The 22550-nt window shown below is 40.6% G+C and overlaps 1 protein-coding gene across 1 annotated transcript; it reads right to left on the bottom strand.

The window, feature by feature from the left end:
* Positions 1 to 4231: 4231 nt before the first annotated feature.
* Positions 4232 to 21155, bottom strand: LOC115796342 (NLR family CARD domain-containing protein 3-like). The gene is made up of 10 exons (XM_030752703.1): positions 21067 to 21155; positions 20857 to 20982; positions 15600 to 15678; positions 15234 to 15450; positions 13325 to 15098; positions 13049 to 13222; positions 8013 to 8168; positions 6685 to 6731; positions 6301 to 6509; positions 4232 to 6139 (listed from the first exon to the last, which is right to left on the bottom strand). Exons 1-10 carry the CDS (start codon positions 21153 to 21155, stop codon positions 6080 to 6082), a joined length of 2931 nt encoding a protein of 976 aa, XP_030608563.1. The 3' UTR covers positions 4232 to 6079.
* Between the last annotated feature and the right edge of the window lie 1395 nt (positions 21156 to 22550).

The following is a 22550-nucleotide window of genomic DNA, read 5'->3' as shown; positions in this document are numbered from 1 at the left end:
TGTAAAATGAGCTCAGTTTAAAATGTTTTTGAGAGTTTTCTGTCTTTTAGACGAGTCAGCTAATTTGTTTTCTCTCCTTGAAATGACTAGAAAACATCCCAAATCCAACATCAGCATCACAGAGCAGAAACAAACAGTAAAGATCCTAAAAAAACAAAAAAAAACTGTTAATGGAGGAAACAAAGCAAACTTACAAACAGAGCAGAAGAAGAAGCTCCACTCCACACTTGGACACCAAACACTGACACACAGGTGAGCTGCTTCCTAGAAGTACTCCACCTGAAGCAGGACAGGTGGGAGGGGCTCGATCAAGCTGAATGTGTCATAGAGGTGTACTTGAGCGCAGTGGCGGTTTCTGATATGGGCGACATGGGCAGCCGCCCAGGGCGGCATTTCATCTAGGGCGGCATGACGCCCCCCTCCCCCCAACGCATTGCGATCGCCGCAGCAACGCCTACCGCACTACTCCACTTGTGGGGTAATGGGCGCCCTCTGCTTGCTGTGTATTGCATGTAGCTTTCTGCAATGGTCAGACAGGTTGTAACAGAAGAAAAAGGGCAGGCGGGGGATTCTCTCTCTGTCTCGCTGTCACTGCTTCACTAGATCGTCACACACACAGCGCTGCCCCGCCCCCTTCTCCTCTCAGCCTGGGGTGCGAGTCGAGTGAAGCAGTGATGGCGTGAGAGTGAGACTGTCAGCCGGGTTCATTCATTCATGCCTGTACAGTTTGGGCCTGGTTACAGCCAACAGTAACCGCTGAATTATAAATAAAGGCGACTTTTGCTGGCAGTCTCTCGCCAAACCTTTCATCCTCACGGACACTGCCATATCAAGATTAACGCGAAGTGTATGTCCTAATATTGAAAAGTTTTGCAAGATCTCGCAAAAGTAACTCAGGATCTCGCAAAACTTTTGCGAGATATGCAAAACTGACTCTTTTTTTTTTTTTTTTCCTCCCATGTTCCACAGAATGAATCTGTGCGTCTAATAAAATTAGATGCACACAACTGATAGAACACAAAGCCAATTTCATTTATAATACTGTAAATATGGTCATTAAATCACAGTATTTGTGTGAACCCGAATCCTGATAAAAAAAATAACACAAATACGAATCTAGACAGTTTGGACAAATGTTGGTGGATGGCGCAGTGTTGCCAGATTGGGCAGCTTGTGAACACATTGGGGTGGAATATTATATAGATATTTCTATATAATTATAAAATTATATAGATATATAATTTTACAATAAAAACTTCCTAAAAACCTACCAAATATGGTGAAAAGCAGCCAAAATTTTAACAAGTTACCCAAAGCTTGTATATTTAAATATATATCACACCTGGTGCTATTAACATGAGTTTCAGTGGAGGTTTTGTTGTGTTGGGCTGGCAACTGTCAGTCAGATCTGACAACCCTGGGGATGGGCGGTGGTGGTGGCGAATTGTGGCAGATGGAAAGGAAAAGGTCAAAGCCATCAGGTGCACAGTTTAGGAAAAAGAGAAAAGAAGAAGAGGAGAAACAAGCAAAGATAAAGGTAAGCAGAAGCTGTGTAATATTTCAGTTTCTTCCATGTTTTTTCAAATAAAAATTTAAAAGAAATTCTGAGTGTGCCTGTGATGGTGGGGGGACCTTCTGTTAAAGCCTGTCTGTCAGACCATGGCAGAAAGCTACATACACCACACAGCAGTCGCTCATTACCCCCCCAAGTGTAGTAGTGCGGCGATCGCTATTGTGTGTGTGTGTGTGTGTGTGTGTGTGTGGGGGGGGGGGGGGGGGGGGGGGGGGCGCCGGCGGGGATGCTCGCCCAGGGCGCCAAACAGGCTAGGACCGCCACTGCTTGAGCGGACTTCAAATGTCTCGCTGTTTGTGGACTTCTGGCAGTAATTACTGTAATAACCGCATGCTGGCTGTGAAGAGCAATTTGGTTGCATAATTGGTGTAATTCAAAATGTGTTTGATCAAACACGGCAGGTAAGGGCAGGTCATAGGAGCATCAGCGGTGATCACCTGGTGTTAAAGTTTAACCAACACCCTTCAAGTTCCTCAAGTTCCACACTCTCAGGGATGCAGGAACATTTCTCACCTCTCTTTTCTGTTTCCTGTTCTTTCAATCTGTTCCCTCACACCAACATGATGATGAAGCAGTCACAGCTCAACTCCTCGAAGCCTTCTCTGAAGAACACAGACGTGACCTCATGAATGAGTTAAGCTCATTTTTTTCTGTCACTGTCTCCATATAGAAAGCACTGATGTTTGTTTGTACTAAAAACATTACTGCTGGTTCAACTGGTGTTGTTCAGATTGCTTCTGAAAAGAGATATTATTCATATATAAAATATCTCTTAGATCTATCGATCGATCAATCTATATAGATCTATCTAGATAGATAGATCGATAGATAGATAGATATGTTCTGACCATCCTTCGCCTCTGCCTAGCTGAGATTTTTCTTGGCCTGCCACTTCATGCATTAACTAGTAACTGTGCCTGTGGTCTTCCATTTCCTCACTATGTTCCTCACAGTGGAAACTGACAGCTGAGATCTCTGAGAGAGCTTTTTGGATCCTTCCTCTAAACCATGATGTTGAACAATCTGTGTTATTAGCTCATTTGAGAGTTGTTTTGAGGCTCCCATGTTGCCACTAGTGATGTGTCGTTCTGTGTCGAGGCTTCGAAGCCTGTATTGAGTAATTGAGGGAGACTTTTGCACGTATCGAAGCTTGTGTCATGATATGCAAAGCCTCGTAAACCGGCCGTACCACGTGACTGATTCAGGAAACGATTCATGGGTTTGGTGTGCGATTCAAAATATAATAGGCAGCAAAACGCATCGGATCCCCCTCACAGATTGTGGTATTGGTGAGTGTTGCGTGTTGGTTTGCTGTCTATTTGAGCTGCTTCTTTTTTAGTAATGGAACCAGCCAGAAAGAGGAGATTTTCCCTTTTTGGGAACATTTTCAGCTGATCTCTCCTAATAACGTGTGTGCATAGTAATAAATTATTACCCCAGCATCATCTGTGCCCTGTGAAAGGGTATTTTCTGAAGCAGGTGAAATCGTTTCAAACTAAAGAAAACGCCTGAAGCTCAGCTCTGTGGCAAACCTGTTATTTCTAAATAAAAACGAATAAGGAAAAATGTCCCTTACCAACCAAGTAACACAATCACATTCACATCACAACTCTCTCCCAAATTTATTTCAACTTTCCCTCTTGACCCCAACATTGTGTCATAAAGACAGATACCATATTAGTTAGCTCAGGATTTATTTATTGTAATCACAAAAATCCTTTATTATGTTCAAAGCTTCACGCACCAAAGCCACTTTGTGATTATAATCAGTCTGTCCTCTTGATGGTGCAGTTTTGACCCATGGGCTCACCGATTGACTGAAAAGCTTAAATGCTTCATGAAGCTTCATCTCATGTCACTAGTTTATAATCACTCTGCCTGTTTTACAGTGACTGTCAACTTGATGGCGCAATAGAGCAAATGAAGCACCATGAAGCTTCGACCCATGGGTTCACTGATTAGATGGAAAGCTTCAAAGCTTCATGAAGCTTCATCTCACCATCACTAACTGCCACTCTTCAGAGAAGATGCAAAGAGGAGAAACACTTGCAATTGGCCACCTTAACACTTTTTCATAATTGGATTCACCTGTGTATGTAGGTCAAGGGTCAACGAGCTTACAAATGAAATTTTGTGTTCCAGTAATTAGTGCTAAAGGTATTCAAATCAATAAAATGACAATGGTGCTCAAATTTATGCACCTGCCTAATTTTGTTTAAATAATTATTGCACACTTTCTGTAAATCCTATAAACTTCATTTCGCTTATCAAATATCACTGTTTGTCTGCTATATGATATATTTAACTGAAATCGCTGATTCGAACAATTAGTGATTTATAAAAGAAAATCATGGAAATTATCAGGGGTGCCCAAACTTTTGCATAGCACTGTATGAAAAGAAAAACTTAAAAAGTGAGACTTAAGCAATCAGGAGATAACACTTGATATGACAGTGTACTGCAGAGTGTTACACAGACACACACACACCTGGAGTTTCAACAAAGCACCACTCCTACTATTTTTGAAAAAAATATTCCACAAAAAAAGCAACACTTACAACATTACCTTTATTTAAAATAGATTGGACACATATGAATATGAAATATTTCTTCATTAATTTTATAGTTCATTGTCAGTACATAAAACAGCTGCTGATGTGTTGAACATGAAAAAGAATGAGAAAGAAAAAATTTTTAAGCTTGTTGAGTTAAAATCTGGTCAAAATGAATCCAGGTGTGTTACAGGTCAAACTGGTTGGACTGTCACAGTTTAGCACTATTAGACTAACATCGTGTTTACTTTAATTCAGGAGGTTTGAAGAAGTAAATATAAGCAGATTTAAAAATCTAAGAGAAGAAAAAACTGTCTTGAACTTGTGGATTTGGTTATAATGTTCTTCAGTGTAAAACTGTGAAGATAGTAGAGAGATTTCCACAGATTGTTTTAATCTTTTGATGATTTTATGTACTACAGATGATGCAACATTCAAACAACAAGGAAAAAACTCACTGATTGTTTGGGGGGTGGGGGTGCATTAGCGCCTGTGGAACTAACAGGTTGCACATCAGAAAAAAGCTGAAAGGTATATTCAGGTCTTCAAGCAACATGTGCTCCCATCCAGACGTCTTTTCCAGGATGGATAAAATACTAAAACACAAGTTTATTATGTAAAATGCACAAATATTGAGAAAAAATATAAACATATTAAAAAAGAAAAAAATATTCAAAAAGAAACAGAAATAGCTCTTTAGAAAGTGCAGATTGTGCAGAATGGGGTAATATGCGATCCCAGTGTCTTGCATATCAAGAGTCTGACTATGACATTTTAACCATGTGTGTTTGGGGGAATGCAAACTTGAGGAACAAGTAAAAGAGTTTAAACACATGAAGCAATAAAAGCATGGACAATTTATTTGAGTGTTGCTAGGAAAAGCTGAACACATGTCCCCTTCCTGGGCTCTCTTCCCAATGCTTTGTGTGTGTGTGTGTTTTGTTCTTTGATATTTATTAATTTTGGTGTGTCTTTGGTCCTTGTGTGACTGGTTTTGCTTCCCGTGTCTTGTCACCTGTGAGTGTTTACTCCTTCTTCTTTGTTGTGTTGTCGTTGTTTGTTCCTCCTGCTGTGTGCCCTCATGCTTTTGCTCATGTCCAGGTCAAGTTTTTCAGGTGAGTTAGTTTCTTGAGCTGCTGCCTGTTCAATTTATTAAACCAGCATTTTGAGTTTAATTCTTGCCCAGTGAGCCCTGCTCTGGGGTCCTCTGCCTCACTGCCACAGTGTCGCATGACAGACCCAGTGTTTGAAACTATCAAACTAAATGGTTTAATCTGATCCATGCTGCTGAATTCACATCAGCTCACACACACTTTCTACCTTCACCTGCAGAGGAAACACACATCATTCGTGTGCACATCAACTAAAATCCTCCTTTCAATCATGTGTGCAGCTGAATGCAGTCAGACAGCAGAGTGAGGCAGAGGAAGCTGCCATCAGCTGCTACTTCTGCTATCAGGCCACGAGATGGATCCACGAAGCTGCAGCCCAGCACACATGATGCATTCACTGACACACACTGATTCCCTTGACAATTATTTTAGCTGATTTCTGCAACACTAAAAAGGCGTTTTACCAAGTTTGTTAACACAAAAAGTTTGGAGGTTTGTGTTTGATTAATTATTTCTTTGTTGTAACGATGCTATACTGTTGGAAAGCCTGTTTATTTCTCCTAAAATGGAGACACGTTTGTAATGAAAATGCATTTGTGGGTTGAACATCAGAGTTGAGTATGTGAGTTTTTGAACATGAAAAACTTCCCTGCCAATGCCATAAAGGCTTTTCTGAGACCAACAAAACCACACTGTCTGACTGAACTATCTGTTCAACAGTCAGACACTCTTTACACTAAACTCAGCACAGACTCACTGAGGAACCAGGATGCCAGACTGTAAATCCAGGGTAAAGAGGTTCAGTGAATGTGGTGTTGAAGGTGTGGAGGTGGATCAGAGTGTCAGACGAGACTCTGTAGAAGGACAGAGTGCCAGCAGGACAGTCCACATACACTGCTAGTCTGTTAGAGGAGGAGGAGGAGGAGGAGATGTGTGTTTCTTTCTTATTGTGACAGACAGCATAACCTTTAACATCAGAGCGGTACAGACACCAGGACTGTTCATTCCTTGCAAACAGACAGTCGATTCTGTCTCCTTTCCTGCTGATTCTTCTGTAACTCACTGATATATAAACATCTCCTTTGCACTCGACCTCCCAGTAACAGCAACCAGTCAGACCATCTCTACACAGCAGCTGAGGCCAGCGATCAAATCTGTCTGGATGATCAGGATATGACTGAACCTCCTCCACACGTGTCACCTTTCTGTTGTTGTCAGACAGTTGTAGTTTTGTGTTCACTGTGTTTGTGTCGATTGTGAGTTGACAGGAATCTGATGGAGAGAACAAACACAATCCAGCTGCAGTTATTGATCCATCATCTGTTCATTGATTGACACTTTGATGATGACTCCTGACATCAGAGATGTGAATGAGTGATGTGACAGTTTGAAGATGGTTGAATGTGTGCTGCTTTGTTTTCATCAATCACATTAAAAACACACTTACACTTCCTCAGACCTGGGATCAGCCATTGGACTCCAGCAGGCTCCACCCTGAAAGGAGGAGGGGGGTCAGAGCAGCACAGTCTCTTTCAGCATGCACACATGGACATTACATCGCTCTCAGACACACACTGTTAGACACTGATAAAGGAACAGTCCAACATTTGGACTCATACACTTGAAGGAAATGTCTCTATAGTCCTGTCCTGTGGTTGTCGTGTTCCAGTGAGGCTGTTTGATTAGAGCAAAATCATCAACGTCTTTTGGATCAAGATAAATTTAAGTTTAATGAATGCATGTTTGATAACTTAATAAATATTCTTGTGAAATAAATACAAATGTTTCCTTTATTCTTGTAATCAAGCAGCTCAAAAGTGTTACACGTTCTTTTTAGTTATTAGATCCTGTTTTTTGCTTTTATTGCTGTTGTAAACTCTGAAATAAAAACAATTGTCCAATTAATGAAGCATAAGAGTGAATGCTGCTAACCTCTGCTATCCATAATGCTTCAGATTCTTTAGTGTTTACTGATCATTGATGTGGAATTTTTTATTATAGAAATTAAATGAAACCAGCTGGACACTTCAGTACCTTTAAAGTGGAACTTAAACACTACACGTATAAAGGCAAATTTAAAGTATGGAGCCCCTATCTAAAGCACTGTTGTAGTTTCAAACCATGCAATGTTAAATCAATGACAATGCATGGGTTTCCTCCCACAGTCCAAAGACATGCAGTTACTGGGGTAGTGTTTCTTATCCACTTTAATAATGAGACTAACTTTCTAAATGCCCATCATGCAGTCCCAGTGTGTCCAAACTTTTGACTGGTACTGTATACAATCCTTCAATTAAACACAGCACTCCAAATGTGAAATTTCTATTTTACAATGCCGATAAGAACAGAGCAGTAGCATCTAAGACTTAAGTTATTTAGATTTGACTCTTTTCTCCTCCTTGTTTTAGCAAAGGCCATCATCACAAATTCCAGGAGAGAAGTTCACTATTAAGAGAGAGTGGGGTAAGATGAGCCACCCCATGTATATTAGCAATTATGCTCGTATATGCTAAGAATGTATAAAAATAGAGAAATAAGATTTCCAAACTACCTGTCAGATGCAGCAGCAGAGACATGTGAAGCCTCTTTAACTGGGTGACTGCCATAATCCAAAGTACTCAAATAGTTAATGTTGATAATGATTTCCACTGTTGATGGAGCTAGGCTAACATGGTATCCTGTTTCCAATTTTTCTGCTAAGCTAGGCTAAATGTGTTGTGCACAGATCTCTGTACAGAGAATCAACTTGTCTGACCCGCAGTCAGTCATACATACCTGACAGTTTCCAATCTCAGCTCCTTCAGAAGCTTCACTCCTGCCTCTCCTGGATGATTGTAGCTCAGGTCCAGCTCTCTCAGACTTGAGGGGTCAACACTCAGAGCTGAAGCCAGAGAAGTACAACCTTCATTTGTGATCAGACAGCCTGAAAGCCTGTGGACACCACACAGGACAGATGTTTTTAGGGAAAAAAAAGAACAAGAACATAAAGGTAGATGACTTAAAACAAGTATAGGACAAAGTCAGGCAAGACAAGTGAAGTCAGTGAGTAATAAAAGCATGACTTAACACCAGTGAGCTTTTAGCTGATCATATCAAATCATTTGATATTTTCACAGATTTATATTGGACATTTTAGAAAGACACCTTAAGATTGAGGCTCATAGTGATGCCTCAAATTACAACTTGAATATGTCACAGTAGCTTCAAATTACTCTCAGCCAGTCAGTTCAGCTTACATCTGTAATAACCTATAAAGTGAATACACAGTACCTGTCAAAGGTTTGGACTGGTACTTTCTGAGGGAGTGTAGTCAGACAAAGATGGATAATTATTGCAAGACTGAGGTGGGTGGAGTAGATGCAGGTGTGGACAGTGTGATAAATTTTGACTGTTGTTACCCCCTGTGGGGGGGGGGGGGGGGGGGGGGGGGGGGGTGTTGAATAAGGAGAGGGCCTCTTTTGAGAAATATCCCCTTTTCACACCCATTTATGTTACGTAGTCTGTATTTTACACTTTTCAGTGTGAAATAATAATTATACTTGATTCAGTCACATTTCATATGATGCTGAATTTAGCAAAGTCAGACCTTTCCAATAATTTTTGAATATTCGGTGTTTCTTGGGCAATCCCAAGAAAAGTGATATGAATCAATTCATCACACATTCTAATCTTTGTAATTTCCACCCATTGAACTTCTTTCCTTCATACATCAAAACACTGACATTTTGTTTTTTTCAGACATGTAGAAGAATGCTGTATCACACCCAATTTTGGATGACCTTCCATCATTAGTTCAGGTGTAACATCTCCCATTTGGCATTCATTTATATTAAAAAAAATGGAGTGTATCATAATATCTGAGAATTTTGAGTAAAATATAAAATAATCTAATATATTAGAGACCTGAAAAACATGAAAAATATTGTTGTGCTTTGTTCTACCTTTGGTAGGGGTATCTCAAATGTTTAGAGGCATTTTAATAGTGCTAAATGTGCAAACGGCTACACTAAAGAGCCACACAGATCATTAAAGGTCCCGTTTACACGAAGCCGTTTTCACTGGAAATGGTGTCGTTTTGATGCGTTTCAGCCTTTCGTTTACACAATAGCGTTTCAGAAACGATCCGCGTTTACACGATGACATGTGAAACAATGAAAACGTAGGAAATTTAGTTCCCAGGCCAGGCCACAAGTTGGTGTTTGGTTTTCTCTTTTCAAAATTTGTTTATGCAAGACGCGCATGCGTGGAGGGACACAGTAGGTAGTGCGGCAAATTGTTCATTACTTACAAAACGGCCAATGTGAGAGGTTTTGTGTGGACTGACGATGAGGTTGGATCGCTGGTGCACACAACGCTGAATTACAAAACGGTAAAAACACAAGAAAAGCATAAGAAGCACACGTGAATCCGTGAGTACTGTTTATCAATTTGCGCGTGCGAGAAAAACTGTGGCCGTCGCAACCAGAGTGCGCATGTGCGAGTCGAGCGTTTTCAAATCACCCCGGTTTCAAGTGTTTACACGAGCACGCAAGCTGGTGCATTTCTGAAACGCTCCACTCTGGACCCCGTTTCTGAAACACAACGTTTTTACTCCGTTGTCGTGTGAACAGAAGGGCGAATCGCATCAAAACGACACCGTTGTCGTGTAAACGCAAGGCCGAAACGCATTAAAACAACGCTGTTTCAAAATGAAAACGGTCTCGTGTAAACAGCACCAAAAATACACAGGAACGTGTGCCAGTTTGTGGAAGCCTCCATGTTGCCACGTTAAATACATTGACCAAGGACATTGCCATTCAGTTTTATATAAGTGGCTATAGACCTGTCTTGGGGATTATTTTTTACTCAATGAATAAAGGACAAATGTTTAAAGGTAAACTAAACAGTGGATCAACCAAGTAATAAACAGTTAAATAATACATTAGACAGAGAGCAACAGGTCAGAACATGCTGACTAACTTCTCTGTCTCAGTGCATCTTATCTTGAGGTTCAGCCACAGAACGTAGCATTAAAACATCACCAACGTCTCCATGTTCTGTTATTAATCTGGACAAGATTGCTCAGTATGACAAATTAAAAACATCAGGAAGATGTGCTTTATGACTTGACTGCTGATGAGAGGAATCTGGGTCATGAAAAACCAGCTTGAACAAGAGTGAGTGACGAAGGCCAAATCATAGCACCCAGAATTTGTTTATGTTTAGATAAGTGGCAGTATAAAGATGTGATGGTTAGTCAGGAACATGGGCTCAGAGGGAGAGAGAGAGAGAGCACACACACAGGCCTGTCTCCTCCTCTGAGTCCCTGCATGCATGTGTGATTTTTTTCTGATTCTTTAATATATTAAATGTCTTACTTTTTAAATAAAGTTTTTCAGGTGTCTTCCTTCACAACCTATTTACCTGTCAATTTGGTGACCCTGACGTGATAAGAACTGATAACAGGTAATGACAGGTGATTTGTGAAGGAGAGTGACTGGCAAAAGAGGACGAAGGGGGATATTTTCTCCAGGACTCACCGTGGGACTTTTCAAAACACTCACATGGGCGCCTCATAAAAAAGGTAAACAGAAACCACTTGTTTTTAAATAACCGAATTCTGCAAATTTGGATGTTAAAATTTTTCTGAGTGAGGAAGAGGTGAGGTCACGAGAGAACAAATTTTAGAGAATCTGTTAAATAAACTGTTAAAAGCTTGAAAATATTAAAGCATCAGAAAAACAAAAAGGGGTTGACATAAAAAAATATGAATAAATAATGGGTAAAAGGAACAAAATAAGTCAAGTTATAAGAGTTTAAATGAGTGAAAAAGGATTGTGAGAAGAAGAAGAAGAAGAAGAAGAAGAAGAAGAAGAAGAAGAAGAAGAAGAAGAAGAAGAAGAAACAGCCTTTATTGTCCCACAGAGGGGAAATTTGGGTGTAACAGCAGCCGCAGTTATTATAAATATAAATAAAGATATAATAATTCACACTATTAAGAAAAGAATATATATAAAATCAACAAACAATATTAACCTTAATACTACTAATAATAATAACACTATATACAATGTGCATGATGTGCCGGACTATTTACAGTATATTATATATTATCCTACATTGTGTAGGCTATTGTGGTTTTTGTTGGGAGCAGTGATGGTTATAAAGTCTTACAGCTGCTGGGAGGAAGGATCTGCGGTAACGCTCCTTTGTGCATTTAGGATGCAGCAGTCTGTCACTGAAGGAGCTCTCCAGCTCAGCAACAGTTTCATGCATGGGATGGGAGACACTGGAAGATACTGGAAATGTAAAACTGCCCTCTAGCATTAGGCTTTTGATGAAATTTAATTATTTATTAAAACCAAGAAGTGTATGTGGGTAGAAAATTTTCTATTGAATAGAGATAACTCCCAATATCCACAGCATGAAGAACGGTGTGTGAGAATTGGCTTTTATACCATGAGAGATGACAAAATGAGTTGTTTACGGTAATAAATATTGTTGATGTTTATGTCAGCTCTATGTAGTCTCTTTAAAATAAAATAACTATTGAAAATTATTAATTCTGTAGATTAACTCTCATGGTATACGTTGGAAGAAAATAAAAATTGTAACAAAAGTGTTGCATGAAGACAATAGAGACTAATAAACTGGCATTAAATTGTTAGTAAAAGTTGCAACTAAAAGTATGAATGAGGAGGCCCCTGTGTGTCTGTGTGTGTGTCTGTGTGTGTGTCTGTGTGTGCCTTGCAGAGAAAGAAAACAACTGGAGTTGGTGTGCGAGAATGAGACTCAGAGAGTTAATGTGTGCATTTGTATCTGTATCTGTGTGTGTGACTCAGAGAGACAGAGTACACACACAGGCCAGTCTCTTCCTCTCATTCCCCATGCACATGTGTGATTTTTATGATTCTTTATTATATTAAATATATTACTTTTTGTGTTTCAGGTGTCTTCCTTCAGAAACAACCTGTTTCCCTGTCAATTTGGTGACCCCGACGTGACACACATAGTACATAGTATTCCGAGGATAGAGGACCATAGAACTCCTAGGTATACACATTCTATGGAACCATATTATAATTAATGTCTACATCCTTGGATTCAAGACATGATGAATCACAACTATACATTATCATATGACAAGGTGTCCCCCTTCAACAAAGAAGTGAAAATCCAAAGGAAAGAGACAATGGAATCTAAAAAAAAAATTTCATCCTCTTCCTCTTCCTCTCAAATCTATTACCCTGAACTATAACACACACAAAAGTGCATGAACATGTTTATTTATTCCACATAGTGTTGCAAATACTTATTGTCAGCACATTAAAAATATGACCTTCCAGTCTCTGGACAGCTGACAACAAGGTGCCTAAACAAAAACAACTGGTTGGAAGCTAACAAAATGCCAGCTAATGTTAGAATCAAATGCCCTAAATAAGAAAAAAAGAAAATCACACTTTCCCTCTTATGAACAGTTTGATTACATTATAACATCATATTAGAGTTTTTATTTAGTCATGTTTTCAGGTAGTTCAAAAAATGCAAAAAACTGAACCATATTTTGAAAACATGATGATTTATGTAAATAAATTAACTTTCAGTAACACTAGGCTTGGGCCATTATTTTAGGAGGGTGATGATATTATCCTTTGGGGCTAAAACTGGTGTAAAATTTAAATGTGTGGAACAGCGAGGTGTTTTTTTTTTTTTTACAAAAAAATATGATAAATACGTGGAAACCTTTCAATCATCATATGGAGAAATTATCAAAAAGTAGAAAATACTATTTTTGGAAAGAAGATATTAAAGGTCATTTTAAAAGTCCAGACCTCAGTGTGTCCAATTTACAGTGTGGACTTCTCAGGGCACAACACAACACTTTCACTCCTGAATCCTTCAGCTCATTGTTACTCAGGTCCAACTGTCTGAGACTAGAGGACTCAGAGCTGAGAAGTGAGGACAGAGCTTGACAACTTCTCTCTGAGAGGTTGCAGCTATTCAACCTGATAAGAAAAATACAACAATAATGTTATTTGATTTTATTTTGTGTTAAAAAAAAAAGAAACAGCAGTGCCTTCAAAGCATAAAACTGTCTGATAACTTACAGAGCTTTTTTAGAGGCTTTAACCACTGGCAGCATCTTCAGCAGAGCCTGCTCTGAACCAGAGTATTTCTTCAGGTCAAACACATGCAGATCTTCTTCTGATGACAGTAAAATGAAGACCAGAGCTGACCACTGAGCAGGAGACAGTTTATCTGTGGAGAGACTTCCTGAACTCAGAGACTGTTGGATCTCCTCCACTAGAGAACGATCATTCAGTTCATTCAGACAGTGGAACAGGTTGATGCTTTTCTCTGCAGACAGATTCTCACTGAGCTTCACCTTGATGTACTGGACTGTTTCCTGGTTGGTCTGTGAGCCACTTCCTGTTTGTGTCAGAAGACCTCGTAGGAGACTCTGATTGGTCCGCAGTGAAAGACCCAGGAGGAAGCGAAGGAACAAGTCCAGGTGTCCATTTGGACTCTGTAAGGCCTTGTTCACAGCACTCTGGTAGAGGTGTTGCTCTGTCTGGGAGGCTGTTTGTTGTTCTTCCAGCAGATTGACTCCAGAGTTGATGAAGGTCAGATGGACATGAAGAGCAGCCAGAAACTCCTGAACACTCAGATGGATGAAGCAGAACACCTTGTCCTGGTACAGCCCTCTCTCCTCTATAAAGATCTGTGTAAACACTCCTGAGTACACTGAGGCTGCTCTGATATCGATGCCACACTCTGTCAGGTCTGATTCATAGAAGATCAGGTTTCCTTTCTGCAGCTGATCAAAAGCCAGTTTTCCCAGAGACTCAATCATCTTCCTGCTCTCTGGACTCCAGTGTGAATCTGTCTCAGTTCCTCCATCATACTTAACCGTCTTCACTTTGGCCTGAACCACCAGGAAGTGGATGTACATCTCAGTCAGGGTTTTGGGCAGCTCTCCTCTCTCTCTGGTTTTCAGCATATCCTCCAGAACTGTAGCAGTGATCCAGCAGAAGACTGGGATGTGGCACATGATGTGGAGGCTTCGTGATGTGTTGATGTGGGAGATGATTTTGGAAACCAGCTCCTTATCTCTAAATCTCTTCCTGAAGTACTCCTCCTTCTGTGGGTCAGTGAACCCTCTGACCTCTGTCACCATGTCAACACAGTCAGAAGGGATCTGATTGGCTGCTGCAGGTCGTGTGGTTATCCAGAGGCGAGCAGAGGGAAGCAGGTTCCCGCTGATGAGGTTTGTCAGCAGCACATCCACTGAGGTGGACTCTGTAACATCAGCCAGGATCTCAGTGTTGTGGAAGTCCAGAGGAAGTCGACACTCATCCAGACCATCAAAGATGAACACAACCTGGAAGTCTTCAAAGCTGCAGATTCCTGCTTCTTTGGTTTCAGTAAAGAAGTGATGAACAAGTTCCACCAAGCTGAACTTTTTCTCTTTCAGCACATTCAGCTCTCTGAAAGTGAATGGAAACATGAACTGGATGTCCTGGTTGGCTTTGTCTTCAGCCCAGTCCAGAGTGAACTTCTGTGTTAAGACTGTTTTCCCAATGCCAGCCACTCCCTTTGTCAGCACTGTTCTGATTGGTTCATCTCTTCCAGGTGAGCCTTTGAAGATGTCTTCTTGTCTGATTGTTGTTTCTGGTTTGTCTGGTTTCCTGGATGCTGTTTCAATCTGTCTGACCTCATGTTCATCATTGACCTCTGCAGTCCCTCCCTCTGTGATGTAGAGCTCTGTGTAGAGCTGATTCAGAAGGGTTGGGTTTCCTGCTTTAGCGATCCCCTCAAACACACACTGGAACTTCTTCTTCTGATTAGATTTAAGTTTATGCTGGCAGGTGATGGGAAATTCTCAAAGAACACAAAACATATATTTTTAAAAATATGAACTTAGCATGTCCTACTTTCAGAAATAGATAAATAAATGTAAATACTGAAATTTCATGCTGTTCTGTCAGTATTTTAAATTGTTAGATAAATTCTTACTGCTGTGCAGACGGTCAGCCAGCTCCTCCTGCTTCATTGTCCTCAGAAAGTGCAGTGTGATCTTCACAAATGCTTCTCTGTTTTCCTTTCTGTTTGCTTCTTCCTCAACTGGCACCAACTCCTCATCCTCTTTCTGATACTGAAATTCTGGATTTAGAACCTTCTGGATTTTCTTCAGCTCATTCTTCACAAAAGTTATGATATTTTCCTCCAGCAGCTGGAAGAGATTATATGAATGATCCAATGATACTCAAACAACAGATCCAAACAACAGTAACATGACTACAGTTACAATCCACTGGTCTACAAAGTGCAGCATGGAGATCACTGATTGGATGTAACAGTAGTTGTTGTACATGTACAAACCATAATAATGGAGTCCAGCTGTGTTTGATGCTCCTGGGCAGACTGACCACTGGGAACCTCTGAGCTCTCCCGATCCTCTCTGTGAAGGAATCATCAAGAATTAGCTTAAGCACAGGGTAAAGATCTGATAGGTGACATTTTTACCGTGACTCATATTTAGCCACATACAATCAACAGCTCAGTGCTTTGTTTTAAATTTGAGTGCTTGCAGTGTTTTGTTGCTTTTCAGTTGTCAGAAAACTTTCCACAATTTAAAATTCTATCTACGACTGTAACAGTATGAGTCACTTTTTTCTCTAAACACTTACTGATATCCAACAACATTTTTCTTCAATTGAAAACATGTTTTACCATCTTCAAAAGATTTGGTTCCAGGGGAGTTTTGTTTATCCAACTTTCTCTTGACAGACGTTTACTGTGAATTCACTAAATCAGAAAAAACATTTTCAAATAATGAAGAAATCCAGATTGAATATTCATTAATCAGCCATCCAAACTTGGAATAAATGGATTTATGACAGTCAGTGACAACATAGCGACTTTATAACTGAAGCCACATGAAGAAATGTTGTTTTTGTAAACTCTTTGAGGGTTCATGTGAGTCATGGGGGTGCAGACAATTTTATGGGCAAGTCTTTCTGTAAATTCACAAAACAAACTCTCATGAAGCAGCATGTAATCCAATGAGGACATCACTGCAGGTGAGGACAATGGTGGCATCAATAATTTTGTAAATTCAATTTGAAAATTTCAAGTATCTTTGTGGGTTGTAGCCTTTAATAAGGCTGGGCAGGCAGGAAAGCTGGAGAGAAAGCAGAGAGATGACTCACAGTAAACAGCCTGAGGCAGATTCATACTCAGGCCCCTGTTATAGTCTTACAGCCTATGGGTCAGCTGCTTAACCTTGTGAACCACACTGATGCCCAAAATAAATAAATACATGACATACATGCATTTATTACAGCAATACATGAGAGCCACGTACTGATAAATAAAGAATTTGCTTTTAAAACAGTTTTTAAGATTTAGGTTAGAGTCATAAAAAAATAAAGTATAAGAGTGAGTATTGTTGAGAACAGACAACATTATTTTTGATTTTTTTTTATGTGCAATTCATAAAAAGCCCTTTGGCAGATTGGCAACATGTCCTTGCCTCTTGCATCATGAAAACTTGGATAGGCTCAACCTTGAATTTGATAAGCAGAAGGAAATGAATGGATGAAATTAGATTTTGGGGTTAGGAAATCATTAAATTTTGATGCCAATTTAGAGGGGCTAGGGTGTTATAGAGTGATCTAAAACTTTTTTTCTAACATGTCAAAATCTTGTCAAAAATGTCAAGAGTGGCTGGTAGTAGCTGGTCTCTGCTCTGGGATTTTTGGAAACGACGTTTGGCTCATATTTCAGAATTTGGACCACTCTCATGTTGATTATAATCAAAACAGTTTGATGAACAGCTGTGTTGTCCTAGTCAGTATTAAAGGTGGATGCAATGCCCATGAAAATAAATAAAGAAGTAAATGAAGCTTTGCAAAAGTGCTTTAAATATCGTGGTCCACATGGTCCATTCAGACTCAGTGTTCTCAGCCTCCCTCAGATTGCTGTCGAAGTTCTGCCAGAGGTGAGCGTTGAAGATCTCGCGGACTGGGGCTTCTGCAAGGCATTCTCAGGACACCCTCACAACACGTTTAGGTGTGCTGGGTCTGTCCAGCATCTTCCCCCGCTACCTGATCCAACTCACCACCAGGTGGAGGTCAGTTGACAGCTCAGCTCCTCTCGGCACCCGAGTGTCTAGAACATATGGCTGCAGATCTGGTGATATGACTACAAAATCGATCATCAACCTGCAACCTAGGGTGTCCTGGAGCCACGTGCACTTATGGACATCCTTATGTTCGAACATGGTGTTCATTATGGACAAATTGTGGTTTGCACAGAGGTCCAATAACAAGACACCATATGGGTTCAGATCCGGCAGGCCTTTCCTCCCACTCACACCCTTCCAGGTCTCACTGTCATTGCCCACATAAGTGTTGAAGACTCTCAGCAGGACAATGGAGTCACCGGATAGAGCACCCTCAAGCACCCCACCCAGCAACTCCTAAAAGGGTGGGTACTCTGAACTGTCATTTGGCACACAAGCGTAAACAACAGTCCAGACCCGTTTCCCCAACCTGAAGGCGCAGGGAAGCAACCCTCTCGTCTACCTGTGAAAACTCCGATGTACAGGCAGCAAGCCAGGGGGAATATGAGAATACCCACCCCAGCTTGCCTCCTCTCATTGAGGGTAACTCCAGACTGGAAAAGACTCCAGCCGCTCTCCAGGAGACTGGTTCCAGACCCCAGGCCATGTGTTGAGATGAGCCCAACTATACCTAGCTGGTATCTCTCAGCCTCATGCACTACCTCAGGCTCCTTCCCCATTAGAGAGGTGACATTCCATGTCCCAATAGCCAGACTTGATAGCCGGGGATCAGTCTGCCAGAGTATCCACCCTTGGCCACTGCCCAACACACACTGCACCCGACCCCTATGGCGCCTCCTGCGGGTGGTGGGCCTACAGAAGTTCATCAAACCCGCCCACTCTTTTCTTTATCAATTCTATTTCAACCCCATTGAAAATGGGTTGAAATATTTTTTTACATGAAACATTACAACAGGACAATGCTGTAAATGTTTAAATAAGATGTGCTTTCTTCATGCACTATTTTAATATTCATGAAATAAAAATACATTTTACCAGAAATCCCGATGAACATCAGAACAAAATCATTACATTACATACATCCTTTGTTTCAGAATGAAGGATTTGATTTTCATAGGTCATCAGCCAATGATCATGCAGTTTCAGTCACCTGTCACATCTGATTTTAAACATCATGATGGCGACAATGAAAACAGTCATCTCACAGCTTCCAAACCAGCTACATCCATATTTGATACTGTCTGTGGTTTCAGCAGCACACAGGTGTTTAATGTTTAACTTGAGGTTCAAACAATATGAGGAAAAAGCAATAATAATAACTTAAGGCCTATCAAGAAACCCAGTGACGCTGGACAAAGAGTGAAAATAAACAACAACAAAAAAAATAGACAAGTAAGTAAATAAATAAGTAAACTAGAGATTAAAGGCCTTTTTGAACAGGTGAGTTTTCAAAAGTTTCTCGAAAGAGTTCAGTGATGGGGCGTTGCAAATCTCAGAAGGGAAAGAGTTTTAGAGAGTGGGGGCTACCACAGTAAAGGCTCTGGCCCCTAAGATATGGAGGTTGGTGTGAGAGACAAAGAGCTGACTCATGGCTGAGGAGCCAGTGGAGATTAATAAGGGTTAGGGTGATATGCTGCCAGAGCTTAGTGTGCGTTAGAAGCCTGGCAGTTGAGTTCTGAACACACTGGAGCATGCCCAGGGCTATGCTGGAGATCCCCAACAAGACCCCATTACAGTAATCCAGGGTGGTGAAAAAGGCATGATAAGGGTCTCTGCTACAGAATCAGTAGCTGTGTCCAAATTCAGGGGCTGTATCCACATTTGTAGCCCAATTATGTCACAGTGAGGCGATGAAGGCTGTCCAAATTCAAAGACTCCTCCAAATATGGTCAGCAATTGCATCCTTCTTTTCCCCAGATTTGTAGGACAGGTCCGGTGTATTCTTCGTGGTCTACAATATCCCATCATTCATTGCGAGTCAAAACTCGAACGCAGCATTGGCGTAAAACAGCAGTTTGAAATATGACTGTTTCTGTGACAAAATAAACTTTTAAGATGTTTTCTGGTGAGAATGTAAATGTGTAAACCTCAAATATCTGCTCATTTTATCAAGATATTCCTTAATTACAAAAGTGCTCCGGCGTTTTTGGAAATGTGCGTTATTACTGCTCTGCCAGCTTGCCTTGCCAGCTGTGAGCTGACCAGGTGATCGAGGCTCGCTATATCCGGAGAGAACGCCCGACTCCCGGCACATCCTTTTGAAACACTCGCTGGCTTTTGCCATTGAGTGGAAAACACAGATATAACTCACTCAGATGAGCTCTAACAGCTGATGTTTGGTTTGTTTCAGTGTTTCATTTGTTCCTGAGCAAACTGGGTTGGCTGAGATTAAAGTTAAGTGTGAAAACTAGGTTTATTTAACTTTAATGTCTTACTACAGAACTGTCAGTATATTTGGAAATTAATCTTTTCCTCATCTGTATTCCTTGATGTTGAAATGTGTTATACTTGTTTTAACAGCTTATTTGGAATTAAAGCTGCCATTAAATAAAGTTCAGCTCCATTATAACAGCTTCATTTCCACAGCTCTGCTTTGCTCTGCCGGCTGTTGCTGGGCGACATGTGCTATGCTGAGGTGAGGGCAGGTGACGCAGATATACAGTCGCTCACTTCCAGCTTTTGCAGTCTTCGTGGGTCCTTTGAAGGCTGCAGCCCCTGAACTTGGACACAGCTAGAAAGTAAAGGCAGGAGTCTAGAGATGTTCATTAGGTGGAAAAAGGCCGTTTTGAGTGAGTCTGGAATGAAAGTGTGGAGGTTGTGAACATCTGGTGAAGGTGAGATGAGGGAAACATCTATGTCAGTGAGTTGATCTGCAAACTACTAGAGAAGGGCTTTGGGGGTCACAACCAAGAGTTCTGTTTTGTTACTGTTGAGTTTGATTAGATTAAAAGACATCCAGGTTTTGATTTCATGCAAACAGCTCACAAGAGATTGAGGGAGGAGCTGGGTGCAGGGTTTGGCACTGAGATAAAATCCTGTGTCATCGACATTGAAATGGAAGCAGAGACCAGATCATCTGACTGAGGGGTGATGTCTGCATGAATGATCAGACTTTTTATTTTACATAATTGGAAAATCAACTCCTCTAATGTTCTACCTGTTAACTGAAGTGGATTTTCAGACAGACAGTTTATTGATCCTGTAAGAGAAATTATGTCACAGCAGCGTAAAAATAGTACAATCTATAATAAACAACAAAGTGAGAGCAGAAGTAACACATTCACCAAGTGCAAAACTAAACATATACATTAATGATAAAAACAAAATAAATAAATGTAAGTAAAGAGGAGTAACAGTAAGATTGACATTGTGCATAAATAGTTTGCATTAATAAATAATAAGAGCACTAGGAATCAAATAAACAGCTGCAAGAAGAAATAATACAGAAATAAGTGTGTGGGATCTTATGACAGTGTTTGTACTGCAGGTCATATACAACAACATCAAGCAGGTAAATCACCTCTGAAAAAGCAAATGTTACTAACAGCTCACCTCTCTGCAGTAGAAGGTTGTTGTCCTTCAAAATTAATGAGGCCATTTAAAGACTGTTCGCTCTGTAAGGACACACAGCTGGGTTCAGGTTCAGGTTCAGGTTTACGTTTAGTTCCTCGTTGGTTCCTGTGAATAATGATGCAGCAGTGATGTGAGTGCTGAGCTGTGACATGGAGAAGAGTCATGGACAGTTAGAGATGGTCATCTCACCTCTGAGCTTTGGTCTGGCTCTCATGTTCCCCACACAGAGTGGTTTTAGAGGGAGGGACTCCCTCCTCTCTGTCCTCACACTGATCCATGCTGCTGAATTCACATCAGCTCACACACACTTTCTACCTTCACCTGCAGAGGAAACACACATCATTCATGGTCACATCAACTGAAATCCTCCTTTCATCATGTGTGCAGCTGAATGCAGTCAGACAGTGTGAGGCAGAGGAAGCTGGGAGCAGCTGCTCTACTTCTACTATCAGTCCACTAGATGGAGCCATGAAGCTGCAGCCCAGCAAACATGATGCATTCACTGACACACACTGATTCACTGTGACCTGAAGCTTCAGTCCATTAACATTTCAGCTGATCCATGATTCAGAGAGGATGATCAGTGTTCAAAGCGTCACACCAATTCTTCTTGCTAGTTTGCAGAGAACTGCACACACACTGATTTGCTGTTAATAAGAAGCACATTTGATCCAGTAACGTTCCATCTCTGGAAGCTCTGGATTAATGTGGACAGCCAACCAGAGCGTCCTCTAAACAATAATCTGCCAATCATCCCCTGAACTGATTTTCTTAAATAAAAAAACAATAGTTAAATTTTCAGCAGATGAAAATTTCCAGTTCAGTATTCAGATTCAGATTCAGAAAACTTTATTCATCCCCAAAGGGCAATTGAGGGCACACAGAGCAGCAATTTCATAATAAATATAAGGTCTGATTAAGAGTAAAATATAAATGACCGATACTATAATAAATATGTCACATCTGTATATCACAACCAAGTAGTAATCAGTGCAAGTTAATGGTCCAATAAGATATAAGATATCAATGATGGAGTGTTAGAGATATACCCAGTACAAAGAGATAATGAACTGAGCATTGGAAATATACAAGGTGGGTGCAACTGCAATGAGAGTTAATGCAATATGAATGTATATATGTGTATGTGTATGAGTATGTGAATGTGTATGTGTATGTGTGTGTATGTGTGTGTGCATATAGTATGAAGGAGTAAAGTCCACAACAGTCCGTCTTATGTTGGGGATAATATTAGAATGGGGGAACTATAAGTTGAGGAGCTGGACGGCTCTGGGTACAAAGGTTGCCCTTCTCCTCTGTGTCTTGCATGCCAGACAACGAAGCCGACAACCTGAGGGGAGCCAGTAGATGTGTATTGTAGGTCAGAATAGGTCTTATTGACCAGCACTCTCTGTGATCTATGGGTTAGAAAGTCCAGTAACCACAGAATGAGCTGATCCTCCAGGTGAAAGTGTGAAGCGAGTTTGTGGGCCAAAATGTGAGGCTGAAGGGTGTTAAAAGCTGAAGAAAAATCTGCAAACAGGAGTCTGGCTGAAGTATTTGGGCGTTCCAAATGCTTATGAATTGTGTCCATGATGAATATCTTGGCATCATCAACACCTCTATTCATGCGATACGCAAACTGGAGAGGATCCATCTGTGAGTTGATAACTCCA

This window comes from Archocentrus centrarchus, chromosome 2, assembly GCF_007364275.1.
Source record: "Archocentrus centrarchus isolate MPI-CPG fArcCen1 chromosome 2, fArcCen1, whole genome shotgun sequence".
Classification (NCBI taxonomy): domain Eukaryota; kingdom Metazoa; phylum Chordata; class Actinopteri; order Cichliformes; family Cichlidae; genus Archocentrus; species Archocentrus centrarchus.
This window is presented reverse-complemented; position numbering and strand designations above follow the sequence as displayed.

Excerpts from the sequence above, each read along its gene's own strand:
- LOC115796342 (XM_030752703.1), bottom strand. The coding sequence starts at position 21,155 with ATGGATCAGTGTGAGGACAGAGAGGAGGGAGTCCCTCCCTCTAAAACC. Across the intron at positions 6,732-8,012 it reads CTGAGATTGGAAACTGTCAG|GGTGGAGCCTGCTGGAGTCC; the intron begins GTATGTATGACT and ends TCCTCCTTTCAG. Across the intron at positions 6,510-6,684 it reads GATCCCAGGTCTGAGGAAGT|ATTCCTGTCAACTCACAATC; the intron begins GTAAGTGTGTTT and ends TCTCTCCATCAG.